This window comes from Microtus oregoni, unplaced genomic scaffold, assembly GCF_018167655.1.
Source record: "Microtus oregoni isolate MIOR12 unplaced genomic scaffold, Mior012 000000F_ref0000247, whole genome shotgun sequence".
NCBI classification, from domain to species: Eukaryota; Metazoa; Chordata; class Mammalia; order Rodentia; family Cricetidae; genus Microtus; species Microtus oregoni.
In genome coordinates this window covers 45852556-45879344 of record NW_024543059.1, presented here as the reverse complement: position 1 = coordinate 45879344, position 26789 = coordinate 45852556, and the positions used below count along the sequence as shown (strand labels likewise).

Below are 26789 nucleotides of genomic sequence, written 5' to 3'. Positions count from 1 at the left end.
AACTGAGTTCTAGGTCTCAGAGGAGAGGACCTCAATAGAGACATCAGCAGGAGACTTGGTTCTGAGGACATCAGGGAGTCACAGAAGGATCTGGAGAAGGGGCCAGGGCCAGAGAAGAAGCTGCAGGTAAAACACAGTGGCAATCAGGGCTGGGAAGCAGGAAACCTGAGCCAGGCAGGGAGTTCACAGGAGGGGCTCTGATTTCTCAGGCACTCCTGGAGGAAGCCTTCCTGCACAGTGCCCACAGTTCCTGCTGGGAGTCCACCTTCCCCTGGGGGTGAGGAGTGGAGGATCAGCCTCGGCCTCTCCATACATCCTCTGATGAAGACAAGAAGGGTGGAGTGGGTCACTTAGCCACTATATCATGCTAGGGGACCCTGGCCCCTCCCACAGGTCTGTCCTCCTTCCCCACCCAGGAAGCTAAGCCACCATTCCTGCTGGACTTGTCAGACGTGGGACAATGCAAGCTGTGGATCTCAGTGTAGTGTCCTGTCCAGAGAGCGACCATCATCATGGGCCTCTCGTCAGCTCTGATGCTCTCCCTTCTCCTGGGTAAGTCCCCAGCCACCCTACTCCCCAGCAGCCTGCTCCCTGGCAGCCTCTTTCAATGTTGTCCCCTCCCTCCTCTCTGCAGCCTTCAGAGCAGGGCCCCTTGCCCTCCAGCCAGCTTCTCATCCTGGGCGACCCTCTGCCTCCTCCTCAGACTCAGTGGGCTCTTCTCAGGGCTCTGTTTCAAAAGTCTCTAGCCAGCCCCCCAGCCGCCACTTTCCAGATCAGCCTCCAGGTTCAGAAGCCTCTGGTAGAATCCCTGATTCCAACTGGTTTCCTCAAGGGCTGAATTCAAGCCATGCTCCTGGGTCGTTCTGGACAACTGTGTCTTCTGGGGGACAATATCTGAACCCTGATGTCACCGTCTCTAAAATCCCTACTTCACAAATGGGTTTTGATGGTTTCCATTCTCACGATTCTGCTAAAGACCCTGGGCCTTTCTTCTCTGTTCAAGTCCCAGACATCAGAGTACCCAGCAAGGCCCCAGGTTCAAAGCTATCTCTGGATCAGCACAATCTTGAACTTTCCGTCCGGAACCCGGAATTCAAAAATTCTTCAGAGAGTCGCCAGGCTGCAAGCTTCCCCCAGCAGATGGGGGGACCCCTAGCTGTGCTAGTGGGAACCACCATCAAGCTCCCCCTGACTCCAGTCCCCAGCACCAGGCCCCCTGCTCCTCTGGTGGTCTGGCGCCGGGGCTCCAAGGTGTTAGCAGCTGGGAGCCTAGGGTCACAGGCTCCAGTGATCAGTTTGGATCCCATGCATCAAGCCCGCTTGAGATTTGATCAGATTCGAGGGGGTCTGGAACTCACCTCTGCACAACTGGATGATGCAGGGGTGTACACAGTTGAGGTCATCAGGGGAGGCGTCTCCCAACAGATTCGGGAGTTCACAGTGGGTGTGTATGGTAAGTTGACTCTGTGTGCAGAACACAAGCTGTAGTCTGCTCGCCTCACAGACATCTGGGCAAATCTGTGCCGGGTGAATATGCTTGCTTCCTAGAGGAAAGAGCCTGGGAGTGGGGATAGGAGCCAAGGTAGGGACCGGACCCCCACCTCATCTGAAGGAGGAGGCCTGAGGTCTGGACCCTTGGGTCTAAGGGAGCAGGCCTGGAGTGTGAATCGCTGGGACTGAGGGAATAAGATTTGGGTCTGGATCTCTGAATCTGACGGAGGGCTGGAGTCTGTACTCCTGGGACTAATGGAATAGGATTGGGGCTTTCACACCTGAGTCTGAGGCCTACATTTCTAGGGAGGAGGGAGGAGACCTGGGCTCTGTATCTCCGGATCTGAGGGAGAAAGACTGAGAGTTCAGATTTCTAGGGAGCGAGGAAGGACTGACTTGGGGCACAGGGGGGCAGTTCTGGTGTATGGACTCTCCGACTCACCAGAGCCTGTTCTGCATCTCCAGAGCCCTTACCCCAGTTGTCGGTACAGCCCAGGGCTCCAGAGACAGAGGAGGGTGCAACCGAACTGAGTCTGCGCTGCATAGGATGGACTCCAGCTAGTGGGGAGCTAAGCTGGAGCCGAGATGGACGTGTCCTGGAGACCCCAGACCCTGAAGGCGCAGAGCCACCTCACATCCGCACGGAAAGGGACCAGCTGCTCATCTCACATCCCCTACGCAGCGACCACGCCCGGTACACCTGTCGTGTGCGCAGCCCCTTTGGCCACACTGAGGCTGCAGCTGACGTCAGTGTCTTCTGTGAGTAGGGGGAGGGGGAGATGTCTCCAGTGAGGATTCGAGTCTTGAGTCCCAGGGGAGAGGTGGGCCCAATGTCTGTTCTGTGGCTCCTTTACAGTCCTATCCTCCCCACCCTGTCTCGCTCCCCCACCTCCACCTAAGACGGCCCGGATGCTCCGGTCATCAGGGTCACCTCGAACCGAGACGCCGTTCCTGAGCTCTATGTTACTGCGGGCAGCAATGTCACCTTGCACTGCTCGGCCCCCTCGCGTCCGTCTGCGGACATTGCATGGAGTCTGGCAGACCCCACGGAAGCCGCAGTGCCTGCGGGTCCTCGCCTCCTACTGCCGTCCGTGGGGCCAGGCCACTCTGGCGCTTACGCCTGCATCGCTGCGAATCCCCGCACCGGCCGCCGCAGGCGTTCGGTGCTCAACCTCACTGTGGCGGGTAAGAGCTACGGGTTCATCCAGCAGGGAAAGCGGAAGCACGTGGAGGTGTGGGTAACAGGGGAGTGAGGAGACAGCAATGGGAAGGGGACTGTGCCCTTCAGGGAGAGAAGACCCAACAAGAAGGAGCTGGGATAGTTACAGGTGGGCGTGACTGCCAGAGAAGCCCTGGTAGCAGAGAGGAAAGGGGAAATAGCTGCTGAGGGCGTGGCCTCCAGGAAGGTGGGGCGCTACCAAGCAGCTTCTGAGAAAACCTTAAGTAAGCATGGCCACCAGAGAAAAAGTAAAGCTATCCAGGAAAGTATAGGGACTTTTGTGAGTGAGGTAGGGTCGCCAGCGGAAGAGAGACATCATCAGGGCGGAGCAGAAACGTAATGGTGGGGCGGGACAAAGGGAGAGTCCAGCCGGGAGGAGGAGGGACAATTTAGGTGGGCGTAGAATGTAGGAGGAGGGATATCTGAGAGTAGAACACCCACCAATAGCTAATGGGCGGGACAAGCAAAGTGCATAAGGACACCTGTGCTTAGGGCGGGATCCATGGGTTTGCAGATTGCAGGGTGAGGATGCCAAGGAGAAGGGGAAGAGCCTGCAGGAGGAGAGGGTGGGCGGTCCTGGGAAAGAAGGATTTTCAATCGAGTGAGCTGCGAAGTTAAATAATGTAGCTAGATTTGAAAGAGAAGGGACTAGCCACTAAAGCTGGTAAGTAGGATCAGGGAGGGCTGAAGTTACCTACAAAGGCAGAGGGAGGTGGGTCATAAAGGGTCCCGTTCACGCGGGAGGGTGGAACTATCTAGGAAAAGAGGCGGAGAGAAACCTGGAGGAGTGGGGCGTCCCACACAGAGGCTGGATGGTCTCTTCTCCGTGGCAGATCTGCCCCCCGAGTCCCCACAGTGCTCAGTGGAAGGGGGTCCCGCGGACCGAAGCCTCCGCTTTCGCTGCTCCTGGCCCGGTGGGGTCCCTGCCGCCTCTCTGCAGTTCCAGGGTCTCCCCGAAGGCGTCCGCGCTGGGCCGGTGCCATCTGAGCTCCTGGTAGCTGTACCCGCCCGCCCGGAACTCAGCGGCGTTGCAGTCACCTGTCTGGCCCGCCACCTGGTGGCGACCCGCACCTGCACAATCATCCCGGGTGAGAGGAGCTGAGCCTCTTTAAGGGAAGGGGGTGACTTTTTCTTAGGTCCTTTTGGGTTTAAGGAAAGGGCCAGCGAGAACTTTACTTATTTTACGTAAACCAAACTTCACTTTCTTTGGGAGTTGGGTCTCTCCTTTCATCATGTAAGTTTCAGGGATAGAACTCAGGTCGTCAGGCTTGGTGGCAATTGCCTTTATCTGGTAAGCCGTCTCCTGAAACCTCAGACTTCATCTTTCTTTGAACCTATAGGAGAAACAAAGTTTTACCCTGCGCTTCAAGGCAGGAAGCCAGTAGGAACAGGGTGTTCCATCCCGAACCCCTGGGCTCAGAAAAAGGGCTGTCATCTTCCCAGGTACCTAGAGATAGAAAAAAGTAAGGGATAGCTAACAATGAGTTTCCCCGCTTAGGGTCCTCTGGTATGTGTTCAACAGTTGTGTGCTGCAGAATGGAGAATGAGGGGTGGGTGGGTGAGATGGCGCAGTGGGCACTTGCCACCAAGCCTGGGAGGGAAAGGCTAGGACAACGCCCAACGATTGTCCTCTGATGCCTGCATACTTTCAATGGTGGGCACACATACTGTAAATAAATGCAAAACAAAACCTGTCAAAATGAATGAATGAACAAGTGAACACAGAATGTGACCTCGTCTGGTACAGAGCAGGAGGGGCCATTTGCCACCTTTAACTCTAACAAAGTGCACAGAACTTGGTTGTTCACATCCCACAAGGTCTTGTTTCTTTTAACTGGGCTTCTTCCACCAACAGAAGCCCCCCAGGAAGTGCTGCTCCAACCAGTTGTAGAGGAGACACAGCCAGGGGATGTGCTGGTAGCACTGGAGGTCACTGGCTGTCCCCCACCCTCAAGAGCATCCTGGGCCCGGGAAGGACGGCCCCTGGCTCCAGGAGGTGGGGGTCGATTGCAGCTTAGCCAGGACGGCCGAAAGCTCCTCATCAGAAACTTCAGCCTGGATTGGGACCTGGGGAACTACTCTGTGCTATGCAGCGGTGCACTGGGCGCTGGAGGCAACCAGATCACCCTTGCTGGTGAGCTCCGGCCCTCCTCCCTCTCTCCAGATCCAGGGGTCCGGATCGTAGCCCTCCCCTTCAGATCCAGCCCTCCTCCCTCTCCCCAGATCCAGGGGTCCAGATCATAGCCCTCCCTTCAGATCCAGTCCTCCTCCCTCTCCTCAGATCCAGGGGTCCAGATTGTAGCCCCCCCTCCCCCCCGCGCTTCAGATCCAGCCTTCCTCCCTCTCCCCAAATCCAGGGGTCCAGATCGTAGCCCCCGCCCCCTTCAGATCCAGCCCTCCTCACTGTCTCCTGCCAGACTGCAGCATCTAGCATGTTTTCTTCCTAGGACCCTCCATTTCCTCATGGAGGCTGCAGAGAGCCCAAGACGCGGCGGTGCTCACCTGGGATGTGGAGCGAGGCTGCCTCCTCACTGGCTTTCACATCCAGGCATGGACAGACGGCTCTGACCGGGATCGACTCACCATGAGTAGGGAATGGGTTTCCCTGCTCATTCTGGGCCCTCAGGAGCGGTCAGCCATAGTTCCACTCCCTCCCCGGAACCCTGGGACCTGGGCCTTTCGCATCCTGCCTATCTTGGGATCTCTGCCAGGGACCCCATCCCAAAGCCGGGTTTATCAAGCAGGTTAGTTGGACTGTGGTACCTTCTCCTACCTTCCTCTTAGCACCTAGCCAGTCATTCTTAGGATTTCCCATCAGACCCTCCTCTTCCATTAGTGTTGTGGGGGCGCCTGTAACAATGTCCCACTACCTGGTTGACTTGAAAAAAACAAGCATCTATTTCAAATTTTATTCATTTGATTATTAGTTTACTTATGTACATGTGTGTATATAGAGTTCAGAGAAAAACTTGAGTGAGTTGGTTCTGTCCCAGGGATTGAACTCAGATTTCATGGGTCTTCCTGAGAAGAATGAGTTGGGGGCTTAGACAAACTTAAGTACATTCTCAGGGCCTGCTTCCTCATCTCCCTTTGGTGTGTGTCTTCCAGATTCTGCCCTGAGTCCAGGGGCCATTGCAGGCATTGTCCTTGGTTCTCTATTGGGCTTGGCACTGCTGGCTGGCCTTCTCCTCCTGTGTATCTGCTGCCTGAGGCATTCTCCAGGTGAGGAGGGTAGGACCTGGGATAATTGGGACCAACTGGGAGCTTCCCTAGGCAAAAGCTGAGCCATGGCCTAGGCATGGCAATCAGTGCATTAAATAACAGTCCCATCTCCCTAACAGCCTCTGGGACCGGCTTCCCTTCCTACTGACCAGGTGGCACGGTGGAGCATTCAATCATGTGTTTCCTGACATCCTCTTATAGGAAGGACCTCTGTGAAGAAGCCGTACCCCCTGACCTTGGCTCCTGCACTTGCCCCGCCAGGAAAAAAGATGCCGACTTTGACCCCAGTTCAGACACCACAGCCGTTGCCCATCAAAAGCCAGCTGCAGAGCCCTCACCCAGTTAAGGCCCAACAAGTGAGTGTGGGTATTGTTTCCTTCTGCCACGGGGGTCAAGTAGCTGCCTGAAAGAAGAGGGTATTCTAATGCCGTTTTCTAATGTCTTCCTCCTAGTTTTTATTCATGACTTAGAAAGTGACCTAGTTAGGGTTGCAGTTGCTGTGATGAAACACCACGACCAAAGCAACATGGACAAGAAAAGGTTTATTGGGCTCTCACTTTCACACCACAGTTCCTTTTCAAAGGAAGTCAGTGAGGACAGGAAGTCAAACAAGGCAGGAACCTGGCGGCCATAGAGAGATGCTACTTACTGGCTTACTCAACCTGCTTTCTTAAAAAACCCAGGACCACAAGCGCAGGGGTGGCCCACCCACAGTGGACTGGGCCAAGTAAATCACTAACTAGGAATCTGCCCCATAGGCTTGCCCGCAGCCCTAGTTTATGGAGGCATTTTCTCAGTTGAAGTTCCCATCTCTCAAACGACTATAGGCTGTGTCGAGTTGACATAAAACTAGTCTGCACACAAAGGTTGATAAAGCTGATTCCATTTATGCATTGCTTGATTGATTGGCAACAGGGCCTTGCTCTATATACAACTATATGACCAGGAATCCTCCTGCCTCTACCTCTTATGTTCAGTGACATCACACCTGTTTACGTAGATCTAGGATAGGACCTGGGACCTATATATTCTAAGCAACACTCTACCAACTAAGCTACAGCCTCAGCCTCTCATGTTTTGTTTTGTTTTGAATACTGGTAATTAGACTTCCTGCCCAGCTCTTATGTATATTAAAAGAATATAAATTACAGTTTATCTTCCAAAGGAGAGTGAGATGAGACTTCTTTTTCTCAGAAAAATTACTCCAGACTTCTATTTTTAAACTCTGAGGTAGATGGAATATCCTTGTTTTCCTGTAAGAGTTGAGCTGTTGAGTGCCTTGGCTCTCCCACGGATAGCCGAGCAGTTTTTTTTTATTGGCACACAGAGGATCCACACCTGTAATCATAGCAATTGGAGGTTGAGCAGGAGGATCATTGCAAATTCAAGGTCATCCTGGGTGATATAGCAGGACCCTGTCTCAGACAGAGAAGAAAAAAACAACAACAAAACGCCCACAAAATAAATAAGAAAGAAAGAAAAAAAAGAAGGGGGATGAGGAGGCAAAGGAAAAGGAACTCAGGTTCCTTAAGATTTATTTATTTTTATTTTATGTGTGTAATTGTATGTCTGTGCTCCACAAGCAGGCAATGCTCACAGAGGCCAGAAGAGGGCATCAGATCCCCAGAACTGGAGTCAGACAGTTGTGAGCTGCAATTAAACCCAGGTCCTTTGCAAAAGTAACACGTGTCCTTAACCACCGAGCCATCTCTCCAGCCCCTCAGCTAGTTTCTGTAAGGCTCAGGTTCTAGCTGGAAGGTTAGGGAGGTATGTCATTTTGTAGGCAGAGTACCCCCTAAAGTCGCCTCCTATCCTGCCTCTCTTCCAGGTCATCAGCCCCAGTTCAGCTTTCTGTCCAGGTGGCAGCCCATGGAGTATTCGGGCAGTCACCCAGGTATGACAAAAGCTGCTGGCCCACTCTCCACGAAGCATTTTGGGGTGCAGCTTCCTCTTTGGCCCAGCAACATGGGACCTACTATGACTGAGGATTGGACCCTAGGGTGGACATCCTATCTCCCTCTTGTCTCAGAAGACTCAACTTGTACATCTGCATCTGAGAATATCAATGTGGCTCTAGGGATAGGAGAGCCACCTACAGATGGACCTATGTGGTTGGCACAAACTCGGAACATTTTAACATGTAGGGCTTGCTCTTTAGACCCAAGCAGAAGGGGAGCCTTGCTACAGCTTCCGCAAAGGTCTGCTACCTTCTCCTGCCTCATCCAGGTCACCCCCTTCAGCTTCCAGAGACTCCCGTCACTCAACACAGGAGATCTCCCACATATGCTATTCCCCACTTCCTCCCCCAATCTCTTGACTTCCTTTGTGCTTTGTTTTATTTGACTCAGAGTCTCATGTAGCCCAGGCTGGCTTCAGACTTGTTAGATAGCCCAGGCTGGCCCTGAACTCCTGACTCTTCTGTCCCAGTCTCCCAAGTTCTGGGACTGCAGGCACGGGCCACTTCACATACCTTCCTGATTGTTTTTTGTTTTGTTTGTTTTGTGTTTTAGAGCAAGGCTCTCCTAACACAGACCTGACTGGCCTCACACTTCCTAGTCTTCCTGCTTCAACTTCCTGGGTGCTGAAACGACAGCAATACACTGTCATGGCTTCTCTCTATCGGCTCTTTCTAAATTTTTTCTATGACTGCACATAGTGCTTAGACATCACTAAGTCTCTGCTATCTAACCTTTGAGGTCTGTGGTTTGGCTTCTATCAACCCCTGTGATTTCTCCTCCCAAGACTCCTCCATAGGCCTTCTGCCGACCATACTTTCCCCCTCTCCCGCTCTTTGCCCCTAGAGTGTGAGTGAAGTCCCATCGTCCCCAGCTCCCCTCTGGTCCCGTAAGTGTACAACCATGGATGACTCTGAACTGAGAGCTCAGTGAGGCACACACCACACTATTCTCCCAGCAGAAACAGTGCCCAGCACCAGCAGGCACTCAATAAACATGTGTGGACTGACGAAATGGTCTAGCGCCTGTGGAGGGCTGCCGCTGCCGCTGCCGGCCTTGGCCAGACATGCTTCCTTTCTCAACAAGAATTCTCACGGGAAACCCAGACTGAGCAGTGAGGATCTTACGGCTGCAAGTAGCGATGTATGCAGCCAGGCAGCCCAGCCCAGGGCAAACACTTGAGAGTTTGAGACAGGAAGATCACATGCTCAAGGTCAGTGTTTCATAGGGAGACCTTGTCTCAGAACACCAAGGACTTGGGATATGGCTCAGTAGCAGAGCAGCTGCCTAGAATCCCCCAGCGAGGAGGCGGGAATGTGATTCAGGGGTGGAGCTTCTGTCTAGATCCCAGTGAGGACTGAATATGGGCTTCAATCCTTAATATTGTACATACAAAAGGGGAGAAAAATCAAGAGTTTCTGCCTGTTTTTCACTGCCAACAGAAAGCCTGATACGTTAGCTTATACAAACGCGGGCTTTATTGCTTGTGTGTGGGAGAGTGTGCTCAGGAAGGTTTTAGTCCAGCTACTCTTCCTCTTCCTCACTGCTACCCCCACAAACCTCCCTGTCCACATGCTCAGGCTGAGACAGCAGGAGAACCTGCCCTTCCTGGAGACAGTGCCCCTTCTCCTTACTTAGCATCACTGGGTCACGTGCCCATTGAGTCAAACATGAATGGGTGCAGAGCAGCTTAGGTCAGTTGGCGGTTACCTCCCTATCAGGCAGAGGTGGGAATGGCGCTGCTGATTTTCTACCAAATGGCCACACCTCCTTTGCCATCCACTTGCCCAAATCCTCAGTGACATTGGTTTCCACAGGCAGGGACTTTGGAAAAAGGCGTTTATTGGTGTGGTGGTCTCAACACTCCCCATGAACTGGAACACACGGCTCCCAGGGCCCCCCTCCCACCTCCCCTAGTTGCCCTCCCCCTCCCCACCCCATCCTGGGCCCTGGGAATGGAAGACAATGTAGGATGGGGCCCACGCCCCCGTCTGAGGTACAGTCACTGCCCCTTGCCTCCTTGCCCCTCTCTGCCCTCGTCTTCACCAGGCTCTGAGTGGTATGGTTTGGGGTGTGTGGTTACTGAAGTTAGGGCTGGTGGCATGGTGCCTCTGCCTGGGTTCAGGATGCCCAAGTCTCCTCTCTCCTCAACTCTGTGAGGCCTGGTGGATCAGGGCAGGGTGTTCCCACACACAGAGCCTGGAAGCTTCCTCTGAGGGAATTACTGCTAGTCACAAACTCTGGGGCAGCTGAAGCCAGGAGCTATTGCTGGTCAATCGCTGGTGTGTGTGTGTGTGCGTGCGTGCGTGTGTGTGTGTGTGTGTTGTGTGTGTGTGTGTGTGTCACAGCAGCCTTTGGAGGTAATAGGGGTTGAGAGGCAAGGAAGCAGGCGGCCAGGGAGCCCATGCTTGTGAGTCAGTTGCAGGGCAACTAGAGAGTGCCACTGTGGCCAAGGGGAGTCTGGGGGTCTGAGTGGGACAAAGCACTGAGACAGACAGGTGATAAATGCCACCAGCCTGCCTGTCAGTTGAATGGAAGCACCGATTGGCCCAGGAAGGGGGCCAGAAAGTCCAGGGTTGGGGAGGAACAGGGCAAGGGAGGTTTCAAGCCACTGAGTCAGTGATAGAGCCTCTGGCTGCAGGCAGCTGCAGGTGACAGAGCAGGGAGAAACAGCCATGACAAAGATCCCCACCTATTCACAAAGGCTGAGTGATGCCACCCGCTCGCCCGCCCCTTGAGTAGGGAGGAAAGGGGCAGGGGTTCGTGCATATATGGGAAGGTGGGAAGCTGGCAGCCTTCTTGCCAAAGCTTCCGCCTTGAAGCCCCCCTTACCTACCTCCAGCCAGAGGAAGAGAGGCAGCAGGAATGGGCAGGGGCCATGGGAGAGTTGGGTCCAGAGAGGGAGGCCTCGTGGTTCCCTCCCTCAGCATACCTTCACACACACACACATACATGACATGCAGACTCACTCATATACATGCGCGCGCGCACACACACACACACACACACACACACACGAGCCAGTTGACAGCCTGAGCTAAGAGAGGGGTGTGGAGTGGCTGGGGGTGGTGGGTCACAATTGGAATCGTGAACAGGTGGCGAGAATGGCTGTAGAAAGATGCATAATTTTGCGTTATCCCTCACAGTGATGGGTTCTCTAAAAGACCTTCCTCCTCCTCTTCTTTCTTCCTCTGTGGCTGAGAGCTCTTCGGTCCCTCTTGAGACCCAGGGCGCTTGCTCACCCCCTTTCTCTTGCTCCTGGCCTGAGGCCCCCTGCAGGGGGAGGTGCGCTGTACTGGGTGGCAGCTACATTCTCCACCACAGCCAGCCCAGGGCTGAGAGGATGGTCAGGGGCCCCGGGGGCCTCGGAGCTGAGTTCTCCAGGGATCCTGGGCCTGACAAGAAAGAAACAGTCACAGAGGGAGGCTGAGATGGGGAGGCCCTGCAGGTCTCTCCTAGGTGCCTCCTCTCCCTCCAGCCTCCAAGGGCTGCTGTGATCAGAACTGTCTCGGGTTTGGGGTCCCTGTGTCTGCCTCTTCTAGAACTGTTTTGGGTCTCAATATACTCCCAGGTTTTCCCCATTTCCTTTTTACTGGTTAGTCTGGATCCTTGGGGTTTGTTTGTTCCTGTTAAAAATTCTGTCAGCATTTCTACCTTCTAAGCCCACCAGAAACTTCAGGAAGCCTATGCATGTTTGACTGTGAGTTTTTTGTTTTGTTTTGTTTTGTTTTTTATCACCTTGTTTGTTTTGCTGGGGATGGACTGTGCTGATTTGCACATGCTAAGAAATGCTCTACCGCTGAGCCACACCCCAGCCCCTCACTGGGGGATTCTAGGCAGGGCTCTACCACTGAGCCACACCCCAGCCCCTCACTGGGGGATTCTAGGCAGGGCTCTACCGCTGAGCTACCCCCAGCCCCTCACTGGGGGATTCTAGGCAGGGCTCTACCGCTGAGCTACCCCCAGCCCCTCACTGGGGGATTCTAGGCAGGGGCTCTACCGCTGAGCTACCCCCAGCCCCTCACTGGGGGATTCTAGGCAGGGCTCTACCACTGAGCCACACCCCAGCCCCTCACTGGGGGATTCTAGGCAGGGGCTCTACCACTGAGCCACACCCAGCCCCTCGCTGGGGGATTCTAAGCAAATATTAAGCTATAGCCCAGACCTCTCTCTACTTTCTGTTTCACAGTAGGGTCTCACTAAGCTGGTTAGGCTGGACCTGCACTTTCCTTAGCCTCCTCCACACCTGCCACAACACCCTGAAATACAAGTCCCTGGCTCAGAGTCACTTTTGACCCAGCTTATTTCTTTGCTCACACTTCTGCACCCAGCCAATAACAGCCTGCAGGCTGTGCCCTCAAACAGCTTGAGATGCAGGATCTGGATTCCTGAAGCAGAAAAGTGCTTGTCAGTCACATGTCAATCACTGTTTAACAGTCTTCAGTGGCCTTGGCGTGGCGTGCAGTCAGTCCAGAGCCTCTCACCAGCGCTGGGAAGCTCCGAGCTCCCTGTCTCCTCCTTGTCAGACAGGGCTCCCCTTTCTCCAGCAATCCTATCTCAAACCTACCACCCCAATTCTGTCTATATTTCTGCACATGCATCTGTTTCTTTGATATGCATCTATCGGTCCATTTGTTCAGTGTTTTTCTACTAGACCCTGTGAGTCCCCAGACCTTGAACTCACTATGTAACTTCCTGCCTTCTCTTCCTGGGTGCTGGGATCACGGTGTGCACCACTGTCCTGGCTTTAAATAGTAATGGGATTTGTGTCTAGAACGTCGTGAGTGCCAGGTAAGTACCCTACCCTCTGAGAATCAGTTTGTTCTGTGGCACCGCTGGGGTTTCCTAAATTCTGGGGCTATTCCTATGTATCCACCTCCTTACCCCACCCACTGACATCTGGGCCCCACCAGTGCCCAGCCCCCACAGCCCTGTCCCACCCCGCCGCCCAGCACAGACGCACGCAGGAGCCGCATGGAGGCGCTGGACGCTCCAAGTCGGTTGGCTGCTCGACAGGTGTAGTTGCCATAGTGCCTAGCGCTCACGTTGGCGAAGAGAAGCATGGAGCGGGTGCGCTCCGTCTGCACTTTGAGACCCTCCGCCGAGCCGCTGCTTAGCCTGCCGGGGATCCGGATCAGGGTTGGTTTCGGCCTCCCTGGGGGTGCGGTGCCCAGCTCCCCCTCAAACATCCAGGCTCCTTTCTTCTCCCAAGAGACTCAGAACTCTACGTAACCCATGTACCCCAAGCCTCCCCGCGAATCCCTTCTCCAAGCACCAGGGCCACTCTAGTACATTCCCACCATGCGTCCCTAATCCCCAGTGCCTCTTAAACTCAGCCCTGGTGGTCTCTTAATTTCTCTTCCACACCTTTAGCATCGACCCTCGACCCCAGACCTCCTTGCGTGGCGCGGGGGGAAGGGCGGGGAGTAATCCTAGCATTCATTATACTGGTGCCTGAAGTAGTCTTTCTTCCAGGAGCCTACAGACCCAGTAACCTACACAGTGGACCCTAGATTCTCAGGACCCAGGTCTCCGCACCTTTGCACTACCAGTTTCTCCATCCTAGCTCTGTGATCTGAGACTTGGGACCTCCCTCCCCTCCCCCCTCCCCTTGGCCTTGCCCAGTGCAGTCCTCACAGTCTGTCATCCTTGTACCACTGGAAATCTGCAGGCGGCACAGCCATGGCTTCGCAGCGCAGGAGGGCCGCCCGGCCCAGGGCGGTTCGTGCGCTGGTCACGTCGGTGATAGTCGGGGGATCTTCAGAGAAATGGGGGACAGAGGCACGTCCTTGCTGCATGGGGACTTCAGGGCCCCATTTCAGCACCCTCCTCCTTCAGATCCGAATTCCCACCCAGCTGCCAGCTTCATGCGGCAGACCCTCCTCCCCATCATCAGGGTCGGCCAGTTCTCCCCCTTGATGCTCACAATTCACTGTGACCAGCACACGGCGGCTGTCAGGCGCCGAGTTCACCCCGTTGTGAGTAATGCATTCGTATTCCCCCGCCTGGCCCCTCTGGATGTCGGAGATTTCCAGAATCTCGCCCTCTGAGGTGAAGCCGTCTGTGGGGGAGGCGGGGAAGGGGGTGCAGGGCCGGACACAAACACTTAACACGGGACAACACGGGCACAACACAGACACACATCAGCGGGGCACAGCAGGGCCTGGAGTGCCCGGGGTCAGTAGGAGTCGGGAAGGTCTTATGGGGGTAGGGTGGGACTGAGGTGGGGGGCTGGGAATCTCAGAACCCAGTAGGAAGGGACCTAGAATTTTGTGCAAGAGATCTTAGGGATCTGGAATCTTGTGTCATGCTCAGGGGACCCACTTGGGAGTAAGGAGTAAAGCCAGGATATTGACTTTTGGTTTTCAAGGATCCAGAAAAGGCAGACACAGTGAGGGAGGGTCCAGAGTTCTTTTGGATTCAAGAAATTCAGACCTGCTGATTGAGATTGGGAATCCAGATACCTGGGATCTTTTGGATCTTTTGTTGTTGTTGTTTGTTGGTTTTTTTTTTGTTGTTGTTGTTCTTTTTTTTTTTTAACAGACTTGAGGTCATAAGTGACCGTTTAGATAAAATTTAGGGCAAGTAGGATCTAGGGTTCGGATCAGAAGTCACCAAGGGTCAGGATGAAGGACCATGAGGCTAGAATGGGTTTCCTGCCCTCTCCAGTGATGGTGATTATGGGTTTGCATAGAGTCAGGAAGAGCAAGGGACTGGGCTATCGAGGCATGGGGATGAAGTGCTGTTGTCCTGACCTGACATGCCAGGCAGGTTGGCGGCACCTTTGGGGGAAACTGGATGTCAGAACTCATAAAGCATGTTGTGGGTAGAGAGGGGAGCTCCTGATGGCTCTGGATCTATGGCAGGGGTCTAAGAGCGCGCATTTCTGGAAGATTCCCAGGAGCTGCTGATACCGAGATCCAGAAGAGGAGAGGCTAGAACTGCTGCAGGGGGTGGAATGGCCGGACACTAGATGCAGCCCAGCTTGGGGCCTGAGTTAGGAGAATCTGTCTGGTGGAGGGGATCTGGGGCAGGGAGTGTCAGGTGACCTGGGAATAAGAGCCTAGCCTGGTAAGAAATGGGGGCCAGGGTGGGGGGAATCAAGTCACCAGAAGGGCTCCAGGGGTTCAGAGTGAGGGAGTCCAGCTAGGGATGTGGGAGAATAGAGGGGCCCAGATCACGGCGAGGGGAGGATCCTCACCTCGGAGCTGTCTCCAGGTGACAGTGGGCTCTGGCCTCCCCACAGCCAGGCAGAGAAGGTTCACATTGCCCCCTTCATTGACCGCCACGGGCGAGGAGATGTTCACAATGCGGGCAGGGACTGGAGACAGAGGGAGAGTTGGGGTGATCATGCATCCCTAGCCACCCAGACCTAAGCTCCACTGTTTCAGACCCAAAATCAGGCCCAGGATTACAGATTCCACCCCATTAGACCCAGGGGTGTGGTCTCAAACCCTCCCCACTCACCCATGGGTGTAGACTGCACACTACAGTCCTTCACCCTCAGATCCAGGGTCCAGATGTCAGCCCTGCCTCCTACCCAAGAGTCATACTCAGACGCAAGCTCATTTCTTCAGACTCTGGGGTGCAGACCTCAGCTCCTCCTTTTCCTCCTCTCACCAGATCCAGGACTCCAGACTTTAGCCCTGCTCCCTCACACCCAGGAGTGCATACCCTAACCCTCCTTCTTCATGTCTAGGAATCTCCTGAGCCTCTCCTGGGGGGTGGCGGGGAGAGTGCAAACAGGAAGAGACAGGCAGGCTGGTTTGTTTCCAGAAGAGTGCCCACTCATGGGTAGTCTTGATCACACGGCTCAGCAAATGCACCAAGCTGTAGCTGAGTACCCTTCCCACACCTTGTTAGAGAGCCGCTGTGGTGCAGGGCGAGGCGGCTGAGGCTCCACTCACTTCTATCCCAGGGCAGTGATCAGCACTGGGATGAGTGCACACCGTGCTCCCTGACCATTCTGCAGGCCTGCCTTCCTGTCCCTCCCCACTTGTCTTCCTCTTCACACAGGGCTCACCATGCACGATGAGGTAGACCTGAGTGGTGTAGGGCTGGTGGCGGGTCTGGAAGGAGCAGGTGTAGAGGCCCTCATCACCAAGCCCCACCTGGGTGATGAGGATTGAGAACTCTTCAGGGGTGTTGATGAGCAGCCGCACTCGGGGGTCACTGGTCCAGCGGTCATTTCCTGCATACAGGATGTTGGAGCGGTTCAGCCAGGCCACTCTGGTCACATGCTCATCAATGAAGCAGCTGGGGAGGAAGCCGACAATAAGAGAAGGCAAGGGCTTCCCCATCACTGCCACTACACCTGCAGGGCTCTGGGAGGCAGACCTCAGAGAGGGAAGAGGCCTGGAAGTAAGACTTGTGAGGGCCTGCTGTGTGTTAGGGGGAAGGGGAGGACTGACTCCGAAGTGGGACAGAGACCCTGAGAGAAAAACAAAGGCAAGTGGGGAGAGATAGAGAGAAAGATGGGGAGGGAGGGAGGGAGGGAGGGAGGGAGGGAGGGAGGGAGGGAGGGAGAAGAGAGAGAGAGAGAGAGAGAGAGAGAGAGAGAGAGCGCGAGCACAAGGGTGGGGAGAGAGACCCCACTGAGGAGAAGACCCCAGAGACTGATACTCCTCACTCTTCCCTGGCAATCATGGTCTACAGGGTTCTGAATCCTTGCAGTTCCCAGGTCCACAGGTGGAGCTGGGCTTAGTGTCCACATCCCTCACAGCTGGCTGCAGATGCAGCTGATGTCACTCTGGGCTTGTGCATGCAAGGTGGGTGAAGCTTCAGGCTGCCTGAGCTGAGCCCCAACTGGGATATACCTGAGGGTGGCGTTGTCGCCTTCACACACAGTGTAGTTGTCTGCAGGTGAGCTGAATTCCAGGCTCTGGGACAGCAGCCCTGCAGAAGGGAGGGGATTGTTCAGCCTTGGCAGCTGGGGTGGGGCCAGCTGTGACAAATACTCAGTTCACGGACACAGACATGGTTTTGGTTACACAGACACCTGCATCCACTGCTACAGAATGTATTGTTTTCAGAAATCCACACACAGGGACACACTCAGACCAGACCAGTATGCCATGTCCCATCCTCTGGGTCTGCTCTGACTCAGAATGGAACTCTTGTGGAACAGCTCACTTACGGAGCTGATGCCCAGTCTCAATCCATACACACAGACAAATGTGCATGCAGAGAAACATATGCACATTGGTGCATGTACACACAGACACATCTACACACCCAGACATACGTATGCACATATCAAACACAGTGCCACTGACATGCAGACACATCTAAGCACTCAGCTACAGACCACATACACATGCAAAGCAAAGTGTTCAGAGACTCCCGGTTACATAGTGTCATGACAAGACTGCTGTCTTGACAGCAGAGCACCACACGGGGCATTGCAGGACTGCACTTGTGGAAATGGTGCTCTCAAAGCACTGGAGGCGGCAGTAGAACTGGTCACGCCAGCTCACGAGGTAGCACAGAGAAGCCCCACAGCAGGAGCCTTGCTAACTATGCTGCAGGTGTGCAGGGGGCAACTCTTCTACGGTGTAGCTGCCTGCATGTTGCCCATATGCCTGTGAGTCACTGTCCCACACTCCTGTGAGAAAGCCCATTTGAACTCGTTGCTCCACCAAGCTAGACTCGCATTTCAGAATTATTTCCTCGGTGTATTGCTGTGCCCTGTCTGGGGTGAGTAGACATTTCCTTTTGTTGTTGTGTGGTATGTGCATGTGCACAGGGCTGCCCTTGGAGAGGGCATCGGATCCCTTGGAGTTGGAGTTACAGGCAATTGTTAGCTGTTTGATGTGGGTGCTGGGCACTGAATCAGGTCCTCCTGCCTCCTCAGGAATAGCAACTGCCTTCACTACTGAGCCATCTCTCCAGCCCCATGGATAGACGTTTATTCAAGTCTCCTCAGGTAAAGTCACACAGTGCATAAATATAATAAACAAGTATGGAGGTATATACAGACACAGGGATCATGCATACATACAAGTGCTCAAGACTCACAGGCATACACACGTGCACACACAGAGACACATTGTTCACAGTCACACACACAGACACTGACACTCATGCACACAACAAATATACACATGTACATGTGAGCAAGATGCACATAACATACATTAATTCAGACATGCATGTGCACACACACACAGAGGGTCACAGATCCTAAACATGGGCTTGCATCCACACCTTTAGACATCCCATGTGGCTGAACACAGACCATAGACACACACAGCTGCCAGACACAGCTGGCACGCCAGTGCTCACAGTGCACACACAGGCCTGCCTGCACGCACCGGTGTGGCCTGGTCACACCACCATTCAAGTCTCTGTGAATTAGGGCCAGCAAAGCTGGACCAGGGCCAGGGAGTGGGGGCTGGGTAATTGGGGGCAAAGCAGACTGTACTAAGAGGAGGTCTGGCTGTATGACCTTGGATGATTGGAGCAGGAGGGCCCTGAGAGGGCTGCCCTGCCCCCAGCTGGGGAAAAGGAGCTAATTAATCTAATGAATTAATTGCCCGTGGTATCCCAATGACTCCCTGGGGGACTCTCAATCAACAGCCCCTCAGGATGGGGCTAGGACAGAAACAATGTAGCAGGCTGGTTAGGCCTGGGGTTTGGGTCTGAGCCCAGAAGCCTCTCAGCCTGGGGTCATCCAGGCCAGAGCCCTTGTCTTTCTGTAAGAAGCCCAAGCAGGGAACTTGTCACATATGCTCAGGTAACAATGGGATGTGTACACACATATGGGCCCCACCAGGGACTAGAAAAAACCCAAAGCCAAGGCTAAGCCTTGTGATACGCATGGTTATGGCCCAGGTCAAAGGTGCTCCCACAGACCCAGACACAAGTCTGGCAGAAGGTCACTTGCAGAAATCAGGAGCAGACAGACACACTCAGAGCGCCAAAGGCCAAACCACGCTGGTGCACCGAGTCCCCCTGCGGTCCCCTCACGGTTCCACTGACAACAGCCTTGCACACCATACGCAGCTGTAAGGTCCTCTCGGGTTGTAGAGCGCAGTACTGCCAGCTTGAGCAGACAGTCCCTGCACCCACTTAGGAAGGCTCTGGGTCCTTCTTGCACAGAGTTACCACTTGTCCAAGGGGAAAGACCACTGCACTGTCACATCCCCTCCAACAGACAGGGGCTGCCCTGTCTAAGAATCTGTAATTCTTACATAGTAAATCATGTTGTCACCTCTGACACACGCATGCATGCACACACACACGCACATGAGTGCGCGCACACACACACACACACACACACACACACACACCCCTACTCTAAGTCACAGATCAAAATATGCATCCAAAATATGCACAGACCAAAGGAAGTGAGGGAATGTGACAAACCAGTTCAGGAACACAACCATGTTTGGTACCACGATCTCTTCATAAGCTGATCCACACAGATACACCCCGCAGCATGCCAAACTCTTGTAGTGTCCTAGACAGGGCCCTCAACCTTGGCCCATCAAGGGCTGAAGTTTCTGGGGCATTGTAGGGTACCTAGGGTACTATGGTAGTGACAACACAGGACACCCACAGAGATTGCTGGTATCCCAGAGCTCTGAAGAGAGAAAGACTTCAGAGCTGGTATGTCCACTCACGTAGGCTCAGTGTGCGAACAGTGGAGGCCCATGCCACAGGGGAGCCCTCAGCCACAGGGGAGCCCTCGGCCACAGGTTCTCAGACAGAGGGACCTGCAGAGGCACCCCTTGCCATGGAACTCTTCCCAAGACTGGTACTGTCACTTCTGAAGCCCTGAGTAGCCCTGGGACCAAGGCTTCCTGTCAAGTCCTAGAGTCAGCATTGCCCTTTGACCCCGGCCCCAGGGCTGTGTGTAGCCCAGATGTGCCCCTCTCTGGTCCTCCCTCCACTAAACCTCAAACCCCTTCTTCTAGCGGCACAGGTGAACTCCAGCCTCTGTGCTCAGGTCATAATCTTGAATCAAGGTGGTCTTGTGGACGGTCCTAGGAGACGTGATAAATGAGCCTGTCCCTCAATGAGCCTTTAGTTCCTTGCCTATGAATATGGATATCACAGACCACAGACCTTTATATATGTATTTTTAAAAACTGACCCTGGAATCAGGTGCTGTGCAATCTGGGCTTCATTTAAAGAGCATAGCAGGCAGGCATTCATTTACCCAAAACAATCTTTTTTTTTTTTTTTTAAAAAAATCTTTCTTTTCTTCCCTTTTTCTTTTCTTTTTCCTATTTTGAAATAGGTTCTCTGTTTGAGAGATTTTTTTTTTTTTTTGAGACATAGTCCTGGCTGTCCTGGAATTTACTATGTGGACCAGCATGGTCTTGAACTCACAGAGATCTGCCTGCCTCTGTCTCCTGAGTACTGGGATTAAAGGCGTGAACCCACACCTGACCCAAAGTCAATCTTAAAACTCCACAATCTGATTCCTCTCCATACTGCCTGAGTTTCTCGATTGGGGCCATGTGTGGGACCCTCTGGGGCTACAGCACGGTACAATGCAGTGCCTGGCCCACAGAAAGCCTCAGAAGATGTTGAATTATTGATGTGGAAACTCCCACATTCTGTCAGGCCTGTTCTTCCTTCCCACAGAGTCTGGGCATTCTCCATTATCACTAAACTCACACATGACACGGCATCTCTCCTACAGACTGGACGCATTCTGGGGGCAGAGCCTCATTGTGACTCAGATCTATGTCCCTAGTGTTCCCCAGCTGCCCCGGGAATCTTCTTGGAAACAGCTATTGTCTGAATAAAAATGAACGGATGCCTCTGACTCTTGAACTCTTTCTCATTCCTCAAGACCCCATTCAGGAAGAGCTCTGTGACTGCGCAGGGAAGAGACCCCATGTCCTGTTCTAGGCAGCCAGTTTGGCCGTCTATAGCACCTCCCTCACCTGACCTGGAATTTCTGGATGCTGTGATTATTTGTACTTTATGTGTACATGTGTGTGCCTGTGTGAGCTATGTGCACCATGTGCAGGCAGAGGCCTCCACAGAAACCAGAAGAGGGTGTTGCATTTCCTGGAACTGTGAGCTGCCAGAGTGCTGGGAGCCAAACCCAGGTCTTCTGCAAGAGCAGCAAATGCTCTTTCCCACTGAGCTGTCTCTTCAGTCCACACGCTTTGATGTTTATCTGTCTGACCCAGAAATGTGCCTTGCTTAAGTCAGGGAGGGGTCTGGAGAGGAAATTAGGATTCTAAGGCTTGTAACAGACCTCAAAGGCTAGGGAGCCCAGCGTCTACCCTTTCATGTTTTGACTACACATCCCCATGGGTTGAGCCTCGGTTTCCCCTTCTGGAGAAAACAAAGAATAAGAATTCAGTGCAACTTCTTCTGAACGCTGCCTTGAGAGTACACAAGCAGATGGCATGCTGAGCTCAGCGGCTGACGTGTAGCAGGGCTGAGAATGTGTCCAGAGTGCATCCTTTTAAAGAACTGCGTACTTGTCTTGCTGGCCTGGTGTCAGCCTCGCTGACTGGGGCGAGGGGCGGACTGTCCGGTCAGCTGGCCTGGTGTCAGCCTCCCTGACTGGGGCGAGGGGCGGACTGTCTGGTCAGCTGGCCTGGTGTCAGCCTCCCTGACTGGGGCGAGGGGAGGACGGTCAGCCGACACTTCTGAGATCTGTCACTCCTGTCAGACATCTTGTCAATATATGTTCTAGCAACCCTGTCTCAGCTTCCCCTAGGAGAAGTTCCAGCATCAAGGCTCACCTCTGTCCCTCAGGTACAAAAGTCTCTCCATCTTTCTGGGACTCAGTTTCCCCATTGGCAAATGAAAATGGTGATTAGCCCCCCTCTCTTACTGCATAGGGTAGATTAGAGAGACATCATGAAAATCAGACCTGGTAGCTCACGCCTGTAACCCTGGCACTTGGAAAGTGAGGCAGGAAGAGTTCCCCAAATCTGAGGCCAGCTTGACTACAGAGTTCCAAGCCAGCCTGGACTAGAGTGAGTTTCAGGACAGTTTCAAAAACATAGTGAGACTGTGCGTTCTATGTAATAACATTCATTCATTCATTTATGTGTAATATGTGTATAAATATATAACAAGCTGAGGAGGAGAGCTGAGGGATAGAGAAGGGAGGAATCCTGTGAGGACAGGGTTCTCTCAGGCCACTGCCCTTGTGAGATTTCCAGTCTAGACTAACAGAATAAATCAATAAACAGAGGTCATGGGAGGAAGAGGTTTCTAACAAGCTCTATGTTCAGAAATTAGAAGTGAGAGTCTTTAGGGATCCTGGATGAACCCCAGGCAAAGCTGGGATGAGGACTGCCCCAGGAGGGCCACAGGGGGATAATCTCTGGCTTGACCGGCACCGAAAGCCCACCTCTCTGCTGAACTCACGTGAGGCCTGCGAGTTGCACATCAGGCAGCCCCTTCTGCGGTCGACAGCTCAGGGCCTTTACATCCACTGCTTTTCTTGGGACCTGGAAAACCAAGGCTGGCTTCTCTCTTCCTTCAGGCCTTAACCCATCCTCAACTTCCTAGCAGTGGCTTCCTGGATCAGCCTCCTCCAAAATGGACAACGCGTCCTCCACGGCACTTCTAGCCTCTTCCCTCACTCTCTGAGGTGACCTATCGAATTGTTTGCCAGGGTTTTTTTCCCAGCTGATTCTTGATCTCTGTGTTTTCACACACAGAGGGGTGCTTAGTGTGGCTTGCTCCGTACCCCAGCCCACAGCACATTTCTCGGGTGTCAGAATGGCAGTGTACACAACACTCGGGTGTGGCGGGACACAGCTGTGATCCTGGCGCTGAGGACACTAGGGCATGTTTGAGGCCAGCCTGCGCTACCCACAAGGCAGGACAATACCTTCTGAGTTCTGACAACCTGGGTACAAGCCCCTGGACCCACACAATTGACTCCCACAGTTGTCCTCTGACCCTCACTAAAAATTAAGTAAATGCAACATAAAAAATGTAATATATAAAAAAATAATAACAAGGAAACAAAGGATAAAGAGTCAGAGTATGGCCGGGCGGTGGTGGTGCACGCCTTTAATCCCAGCACTCGGGAGGCAGAGGCAGGCGGATCTCTGTGAGTTCGAGGCCAGCCTGGTTTACAAGAGCTAGTTCCAGGACAGGAACCAAAAAAGCTACAGAGAAACCCTGTCTCGAGAAAAAAAAAAAAAAAAAGAGTCAGAGTATGGTACAGGGTGCAAAGGCCGTGGAATGGGCTTCAGTCCTGGCTGCAGTGTGCATGCCCTCTCCCCTCCAGCTGCCCCAGGAGCAAAGGGCATCCTCCTTTCTCCACCAATTCGCTCACTGCTGAGTTTTTTGATGGAGTTAGTTTTGAGACGGGGTCTCAGATAGCCCAGGCTAGCTCAGTAGTAAAGACTGACCTTGAACCTCTGATCTTCCTGCCTCTGCCTCCCAATGCAGGGGATACAGGTGCATACCCCCACGCTCAGCTTATGCATCAGCTTATGCAGTTCTGGGGATCGAACCCAGAGCCTTCTGCAAGCAGTACCAACTGAGCCACATCCCCAGCCAGTATAGCCTCATTTTGTGAATGAATATGTAAGTGTGTGGACAGTGTTGGCATAAAGGATTTGGGGGTGGGGAACTAAATGTACATTTATAGTTACATAACCAGGAAGGTTTTGCTAAGTGTAAGTAAGCCAAAGAAATAGGCTGACTTTATTTCTGTTTTAAGAAGAAAACACTGCCAAGAACAAACCAGGCCTTCTTTGCTTTGGATTGAAGAAAGTTGTGTGGAATGAATTTGTTGTGAAAGAGGGAGAAAGCTGGGGGACTTTGCTCCTCTGCTGCCTGACTCTTGATCCACCAGCTTCTCTTGGGTGTGCATGAGACCTGGGCATGCTAGCCCACATTCACATCCCAGAGTCTATGAAAAAGAGGCAGGAGGATTGCCTTCAGTTCAAAGCCAGCCTGGTCTACATATTCCAGGCCAACCATGGCTACATATTAAGACCCTGCTCAAAAGATAAAAAAGAAGAGGAGGAGGAGGCGGGGGAGGAGGAGAAGGAGGAGGAGGAGGAGAAGAAGAAGAAGAGGAGGAGGAGGAGGAGAAGAAGAAGAGGAGGAGGAGGAGGAGAAGAAGAAGAGGAGGAGGAGGAAGAAGAGAAGAAGAAGAGGAGGAGGAGGAGGAGGAAGAGGAGGAAGAGGAGGAGGAGGAGGAGAAGAAGAGGAGGAGGAGGAGAAGAAGAGGAGGAGGAGGAGAAAGAGAAGAAGAGGAGGAGGAGGAGGAAGAGGAGGAAGAGGAGGAGGAGAAGAGGATGAGGAGGAGGAGGAGGAAGAGGAGGAGGAGGAAGAGGAGAAGAGGAGGAGGAAGAGGAGGAGAAGAAGAAGAGGAGGAAGAGGAGGAGGAGAAGAGGAGGAAGAGGAGGAGGAGGAGAAGAAGAAGAGGAGGAGGAGGAGGAAGAGGAGGAGGAGGAGAAGAAGAGGAGGAGGAGGAGGAAGAGGAGGAGGAGGAGAAGAAGAGGAGGAGGAGGAGAAAAAGAAGAGGAGGAGGAGGAGGAGGAGGAAGAGGAGGGGGAGGAGGAGGAGAACTGTGGGAGAAGGGAGATGCCCATGCCTGTAATCACAGCATTTGAGCACTTGGAAGACTGCCACAGGAGGATCATGAATTCAAGGCCAGCTTGTACTACACAGCAGGACTCTGACTAGAAAAATCCGTGACTACACGTGAGAAAGCTGGGGTCGGGGACTTGGTTCTTCCATGCTCCTCATGAAAAACTTGGGTTTAAAAAAAAAGAAGGTATTATTTTTCATACTTTACAAAATAAGGTGTGTTCCCACCCCCAAGTAGCAGTAGGATACGGATATGAATGAGGCACCTGTCTAACAGGTAGATTTATCTTGGTCCAACCCACTGGGTCCCACTTTCTCTCACTCTCAGTTTCATTGATCAAGGTCATGTGGCTTTGCCAGAGCCACCACCCCCGCCCCAGGGGAGGACCCCAAGAGAGGCACATAATGATTTCTGAGAGGCAAATGGGACTGTACCTTAAGATGAGAGTTGGGTGGAGGCCAGGGGTCAAGGAGGTACAGTGAAGGGGAGGCAGGAACAGATGCAGAGTGAGCAAGGGATGCAGTCTGAGTGAGGGCGTAAGCAGAGGGACTCAGACATAGGGGTCAACGGAGATCAGTCTGAGAGGCAGATGTGCTACTGCGCTGAGCCCAGCAGGGATGGAAGGAGACGGTCAAACGGGGTCCACAAATAAGTCCGAAACAGAAACCTAAAGTGACAGTGGCCCCCAGCGCTCAGTCGCGTATGTGCTCAGGTGTTGACTCTTTGGGCATTCCCTTCCTGCCCGATCCCATGCCCTCCCCAAATGGATCTGCGTGGGCGCGTCCTGCGTGGGCAGGGTTGTTTATGTGACTCTGTAGTCTGCAGGTGTGGCTTGGCTGGGATACTGTGATGTTTATGTGACTGTGGATGACTTGATTGGAGACCCAGAGTAGCTGCTTCCCTGGGGGCTGCTGGGGTACAATGTTGGGTCCCTGATGGCAGAGCGTGTCCCTGATTCTGTGATGCTTGATTGGACAGAGCCTGGAGGAAGTGATGTGGAACCGCCTGGTTAACACTTTCTTGGCTTCCTAGGTACCCACAGCTCAGTCTTCGCCCCATCCCTCTCCCTTCTGTGTCCTCAGGGCCTTTTCCTTGACCATACTCTCCTTGACAGGCCCGGAAGGGAAAGCAGTTCAGACATCCCTTCTCAAGGCACGACTCACAGCTGCTGTTAGAGGGTCTTTAGGCCCACTGGACCGGTTGAGACCCTTGTGACTGGATTAGCTCTCCTGTCCTACCTTCTCCAGCCCACTGTCGCCCTTCACCTGTCCATTTCTCCATCCAAATTTCATTCAATCCAAGACTAGATCAGAATCCTTAGCCCAGTACCCCAACTTCCTGGCTTCCCAAGATCATCTCCCAATAAACTGCAGCACCCCAAATGCCTACACTTTCAGTGCGAGGGAAATCCTGATAGTGAGTTCCAGCCCCTTCTCTGATTTCCCTGGGTCTGGGTTTTCAGTCTGTGGACATTCTGTCCTCATTGCTTGCTGACCCTGGAAGACACTCCCTCTTCTACCTCTGCCTAAAGACGCAGAGGCAGTGCCCTGTCCCCAAGCAAAGACTGCGCAGGGGACCCTCTCCAAAACGCAAGACAAGACCCCCTCCACACACGGGGCATCATTCCAGCCTGGTACCCCAACTCAGTTTGGAGACTCTGCCCAGACGGAAACTGTCACCCCAATGTCTGAGCCCCTCCCTGACCTAAAGCCGTACAGCCCTGCCGCCCCAGGCCGGCAGCAGGTGTCGGCGACCCTCTTGCTAGTGATGGAGCAGCTGACGATGGGAACGTGCACCCCTGAAACCCCGCGCATCCATGCACCCAAGGACCCCTGCCCAGCCAAGGACTGCCTCCGGGTCCCCGGCTCCAGACCTCCGCATACCCTCAACCCCGAGGGGTCCCTCCCTGCCCGCCTCCGCCCCGGCCCTGTACCCCCTTCCCGGCGTCCCCGCCGAGTCCCCCGCCCCCGGCGCTGCGGTACCTCGGCTGATGACGGCCAGACCGGCCAGGGCGGCGGCGGCGAGGAGCCGGAGCCGGGCCCCGGGCGCAGGGGGGGGCATCGCGGCGGCGCGGAAGGGGAGGGGAGGGGGCGGTCGGGGCGCGCGAGCCTGGGGGAGAGGGGGAGGGGAAGGGGACCCCGCCTGCGGCTGCACCGGCCCGGGGGGCGGCGGGGGCGGGGGGAGGGGGCTGGGGGGGCGCGACGAGGCGGCCTGAGCTGCTGCAGACCCGGGGAGGGGGGGTGGCGCTGACGGGCAGGGAGACCGGCCAATCAGGGCAAGCGGGGGGCCGCGGAGGCGGGGCCGGGGGGGGATTGCTCGTTGGAGGGAGAGGCCTTTGTTACTATGGCCCGGCCCTTCCCCC

General features: G+C 54.0%; 2 protein-coding genes across 2 annotated transcripts; one reads left to right on the top strand and one right to left on the bottom strand.

Annotated features, from left to right (window-relative positions):
* Positions 1-512: 512 nt before the first annotated feature.
* Vsig10l (V-set and immunoglobulin domain containing 10 like) lies at positions 513-8480 on the top strand. The gene is made up of 10 exons (XM_041654336.1): positions 513-552; positions 635-1453; positions 1957-2250; positions 2392-2676; positions 3544-3798; positions 4566-4844; positions 5158-5454; positions 5819-5932; positions 6134-6288; positions 7761-8480. The coding sequence occupies exons 1-10, from the start codon at positions 513-515 to the stop codon at positions 7830-7832; spliced, it is 2610 nt and encodes an 869-aa protein (XP_041510270.1). The 3' UTR covers positions 7833-8480.
* A 1354-nt stretch (positions 8481-9834) lies between these two features.
* Iglon5 (IgLON family member 5) lies at positions 9835-26553 on the bottom strand. The gene is made up of 8 exons (XM_041658279.1): positions 26410-26553; positions 16704-16782; positions 15911-16143; positions 15089-15208; positions 13814-13948; positions 13525-13645; positions 12851-13005; positions 9835-11282 (listed from the first exon to the last, which is right to left on the bottom strand). The coding sequence occupies exons 1-8, from the start codon at positions 26486-26488 to the stop codon at positions 11194-11196; spliced, it is 1011 nt and encodes a 336-aa protein (XP_041514213.1). The 5' UTR covers positions 26489-26553; the 3' UTR covers positions 9835-11193.
* Positions 26554-26789: the final 236 nt, after the last annotated feature.

What these genes read in the sequence shown, in the direction of transcription:
- Vsig10l (XM_041654336.1), top strand. Translation starts at nt 513, where the DNA reads ATGGGCCTCTCGTCAGCTCTGATGCTCTCCCTTCTCCTGG. An exon ending in AGCTGACGTCAGTGTCTTCT is followed by an intron (nt 2,251 to 2,391) that starts GTGAGTAGGGGG and finishes CCTCCACCTAAG; the next exon opens with ACGGCCCGGATGCTCCGGTC. An exon ending in GCTCAACCTCACTGTGGCGG is followed by an intron (nt 2,677 to 3,543) that starts GTAAGAGCTACG and finishes TCTCCGTGGCAG; the next exon opens with ATCTGCCCCCCGAGTCCCCA.
- Iglon5 (XM_041658279.1), bottom strand. Translation starts at nt 26,488, where the DNA reads ATGCCCCCCCCTGCGCCCGGGGCCCGGCTCCGGCTCCTCGCCGCCGCC. An exon ending in TGTGCTGGTCACAGTGAATT is followed by an intron (nt 13,646 to 13,813) that starts GTGAGCATCAAG and finishes ATTTCTCTGAAG; the next exon opens with ATCCCCCGACTATCACCGAC. An exon ending in TGGTACAAGGATGACAGACT is followed by an intron (nt 13,006 to 13,524) that starts GTGAGGACTGCA and finishes GATCCCCGGCAG; the next exon opens with GCTAAGCAGCGGCTCGGCGG.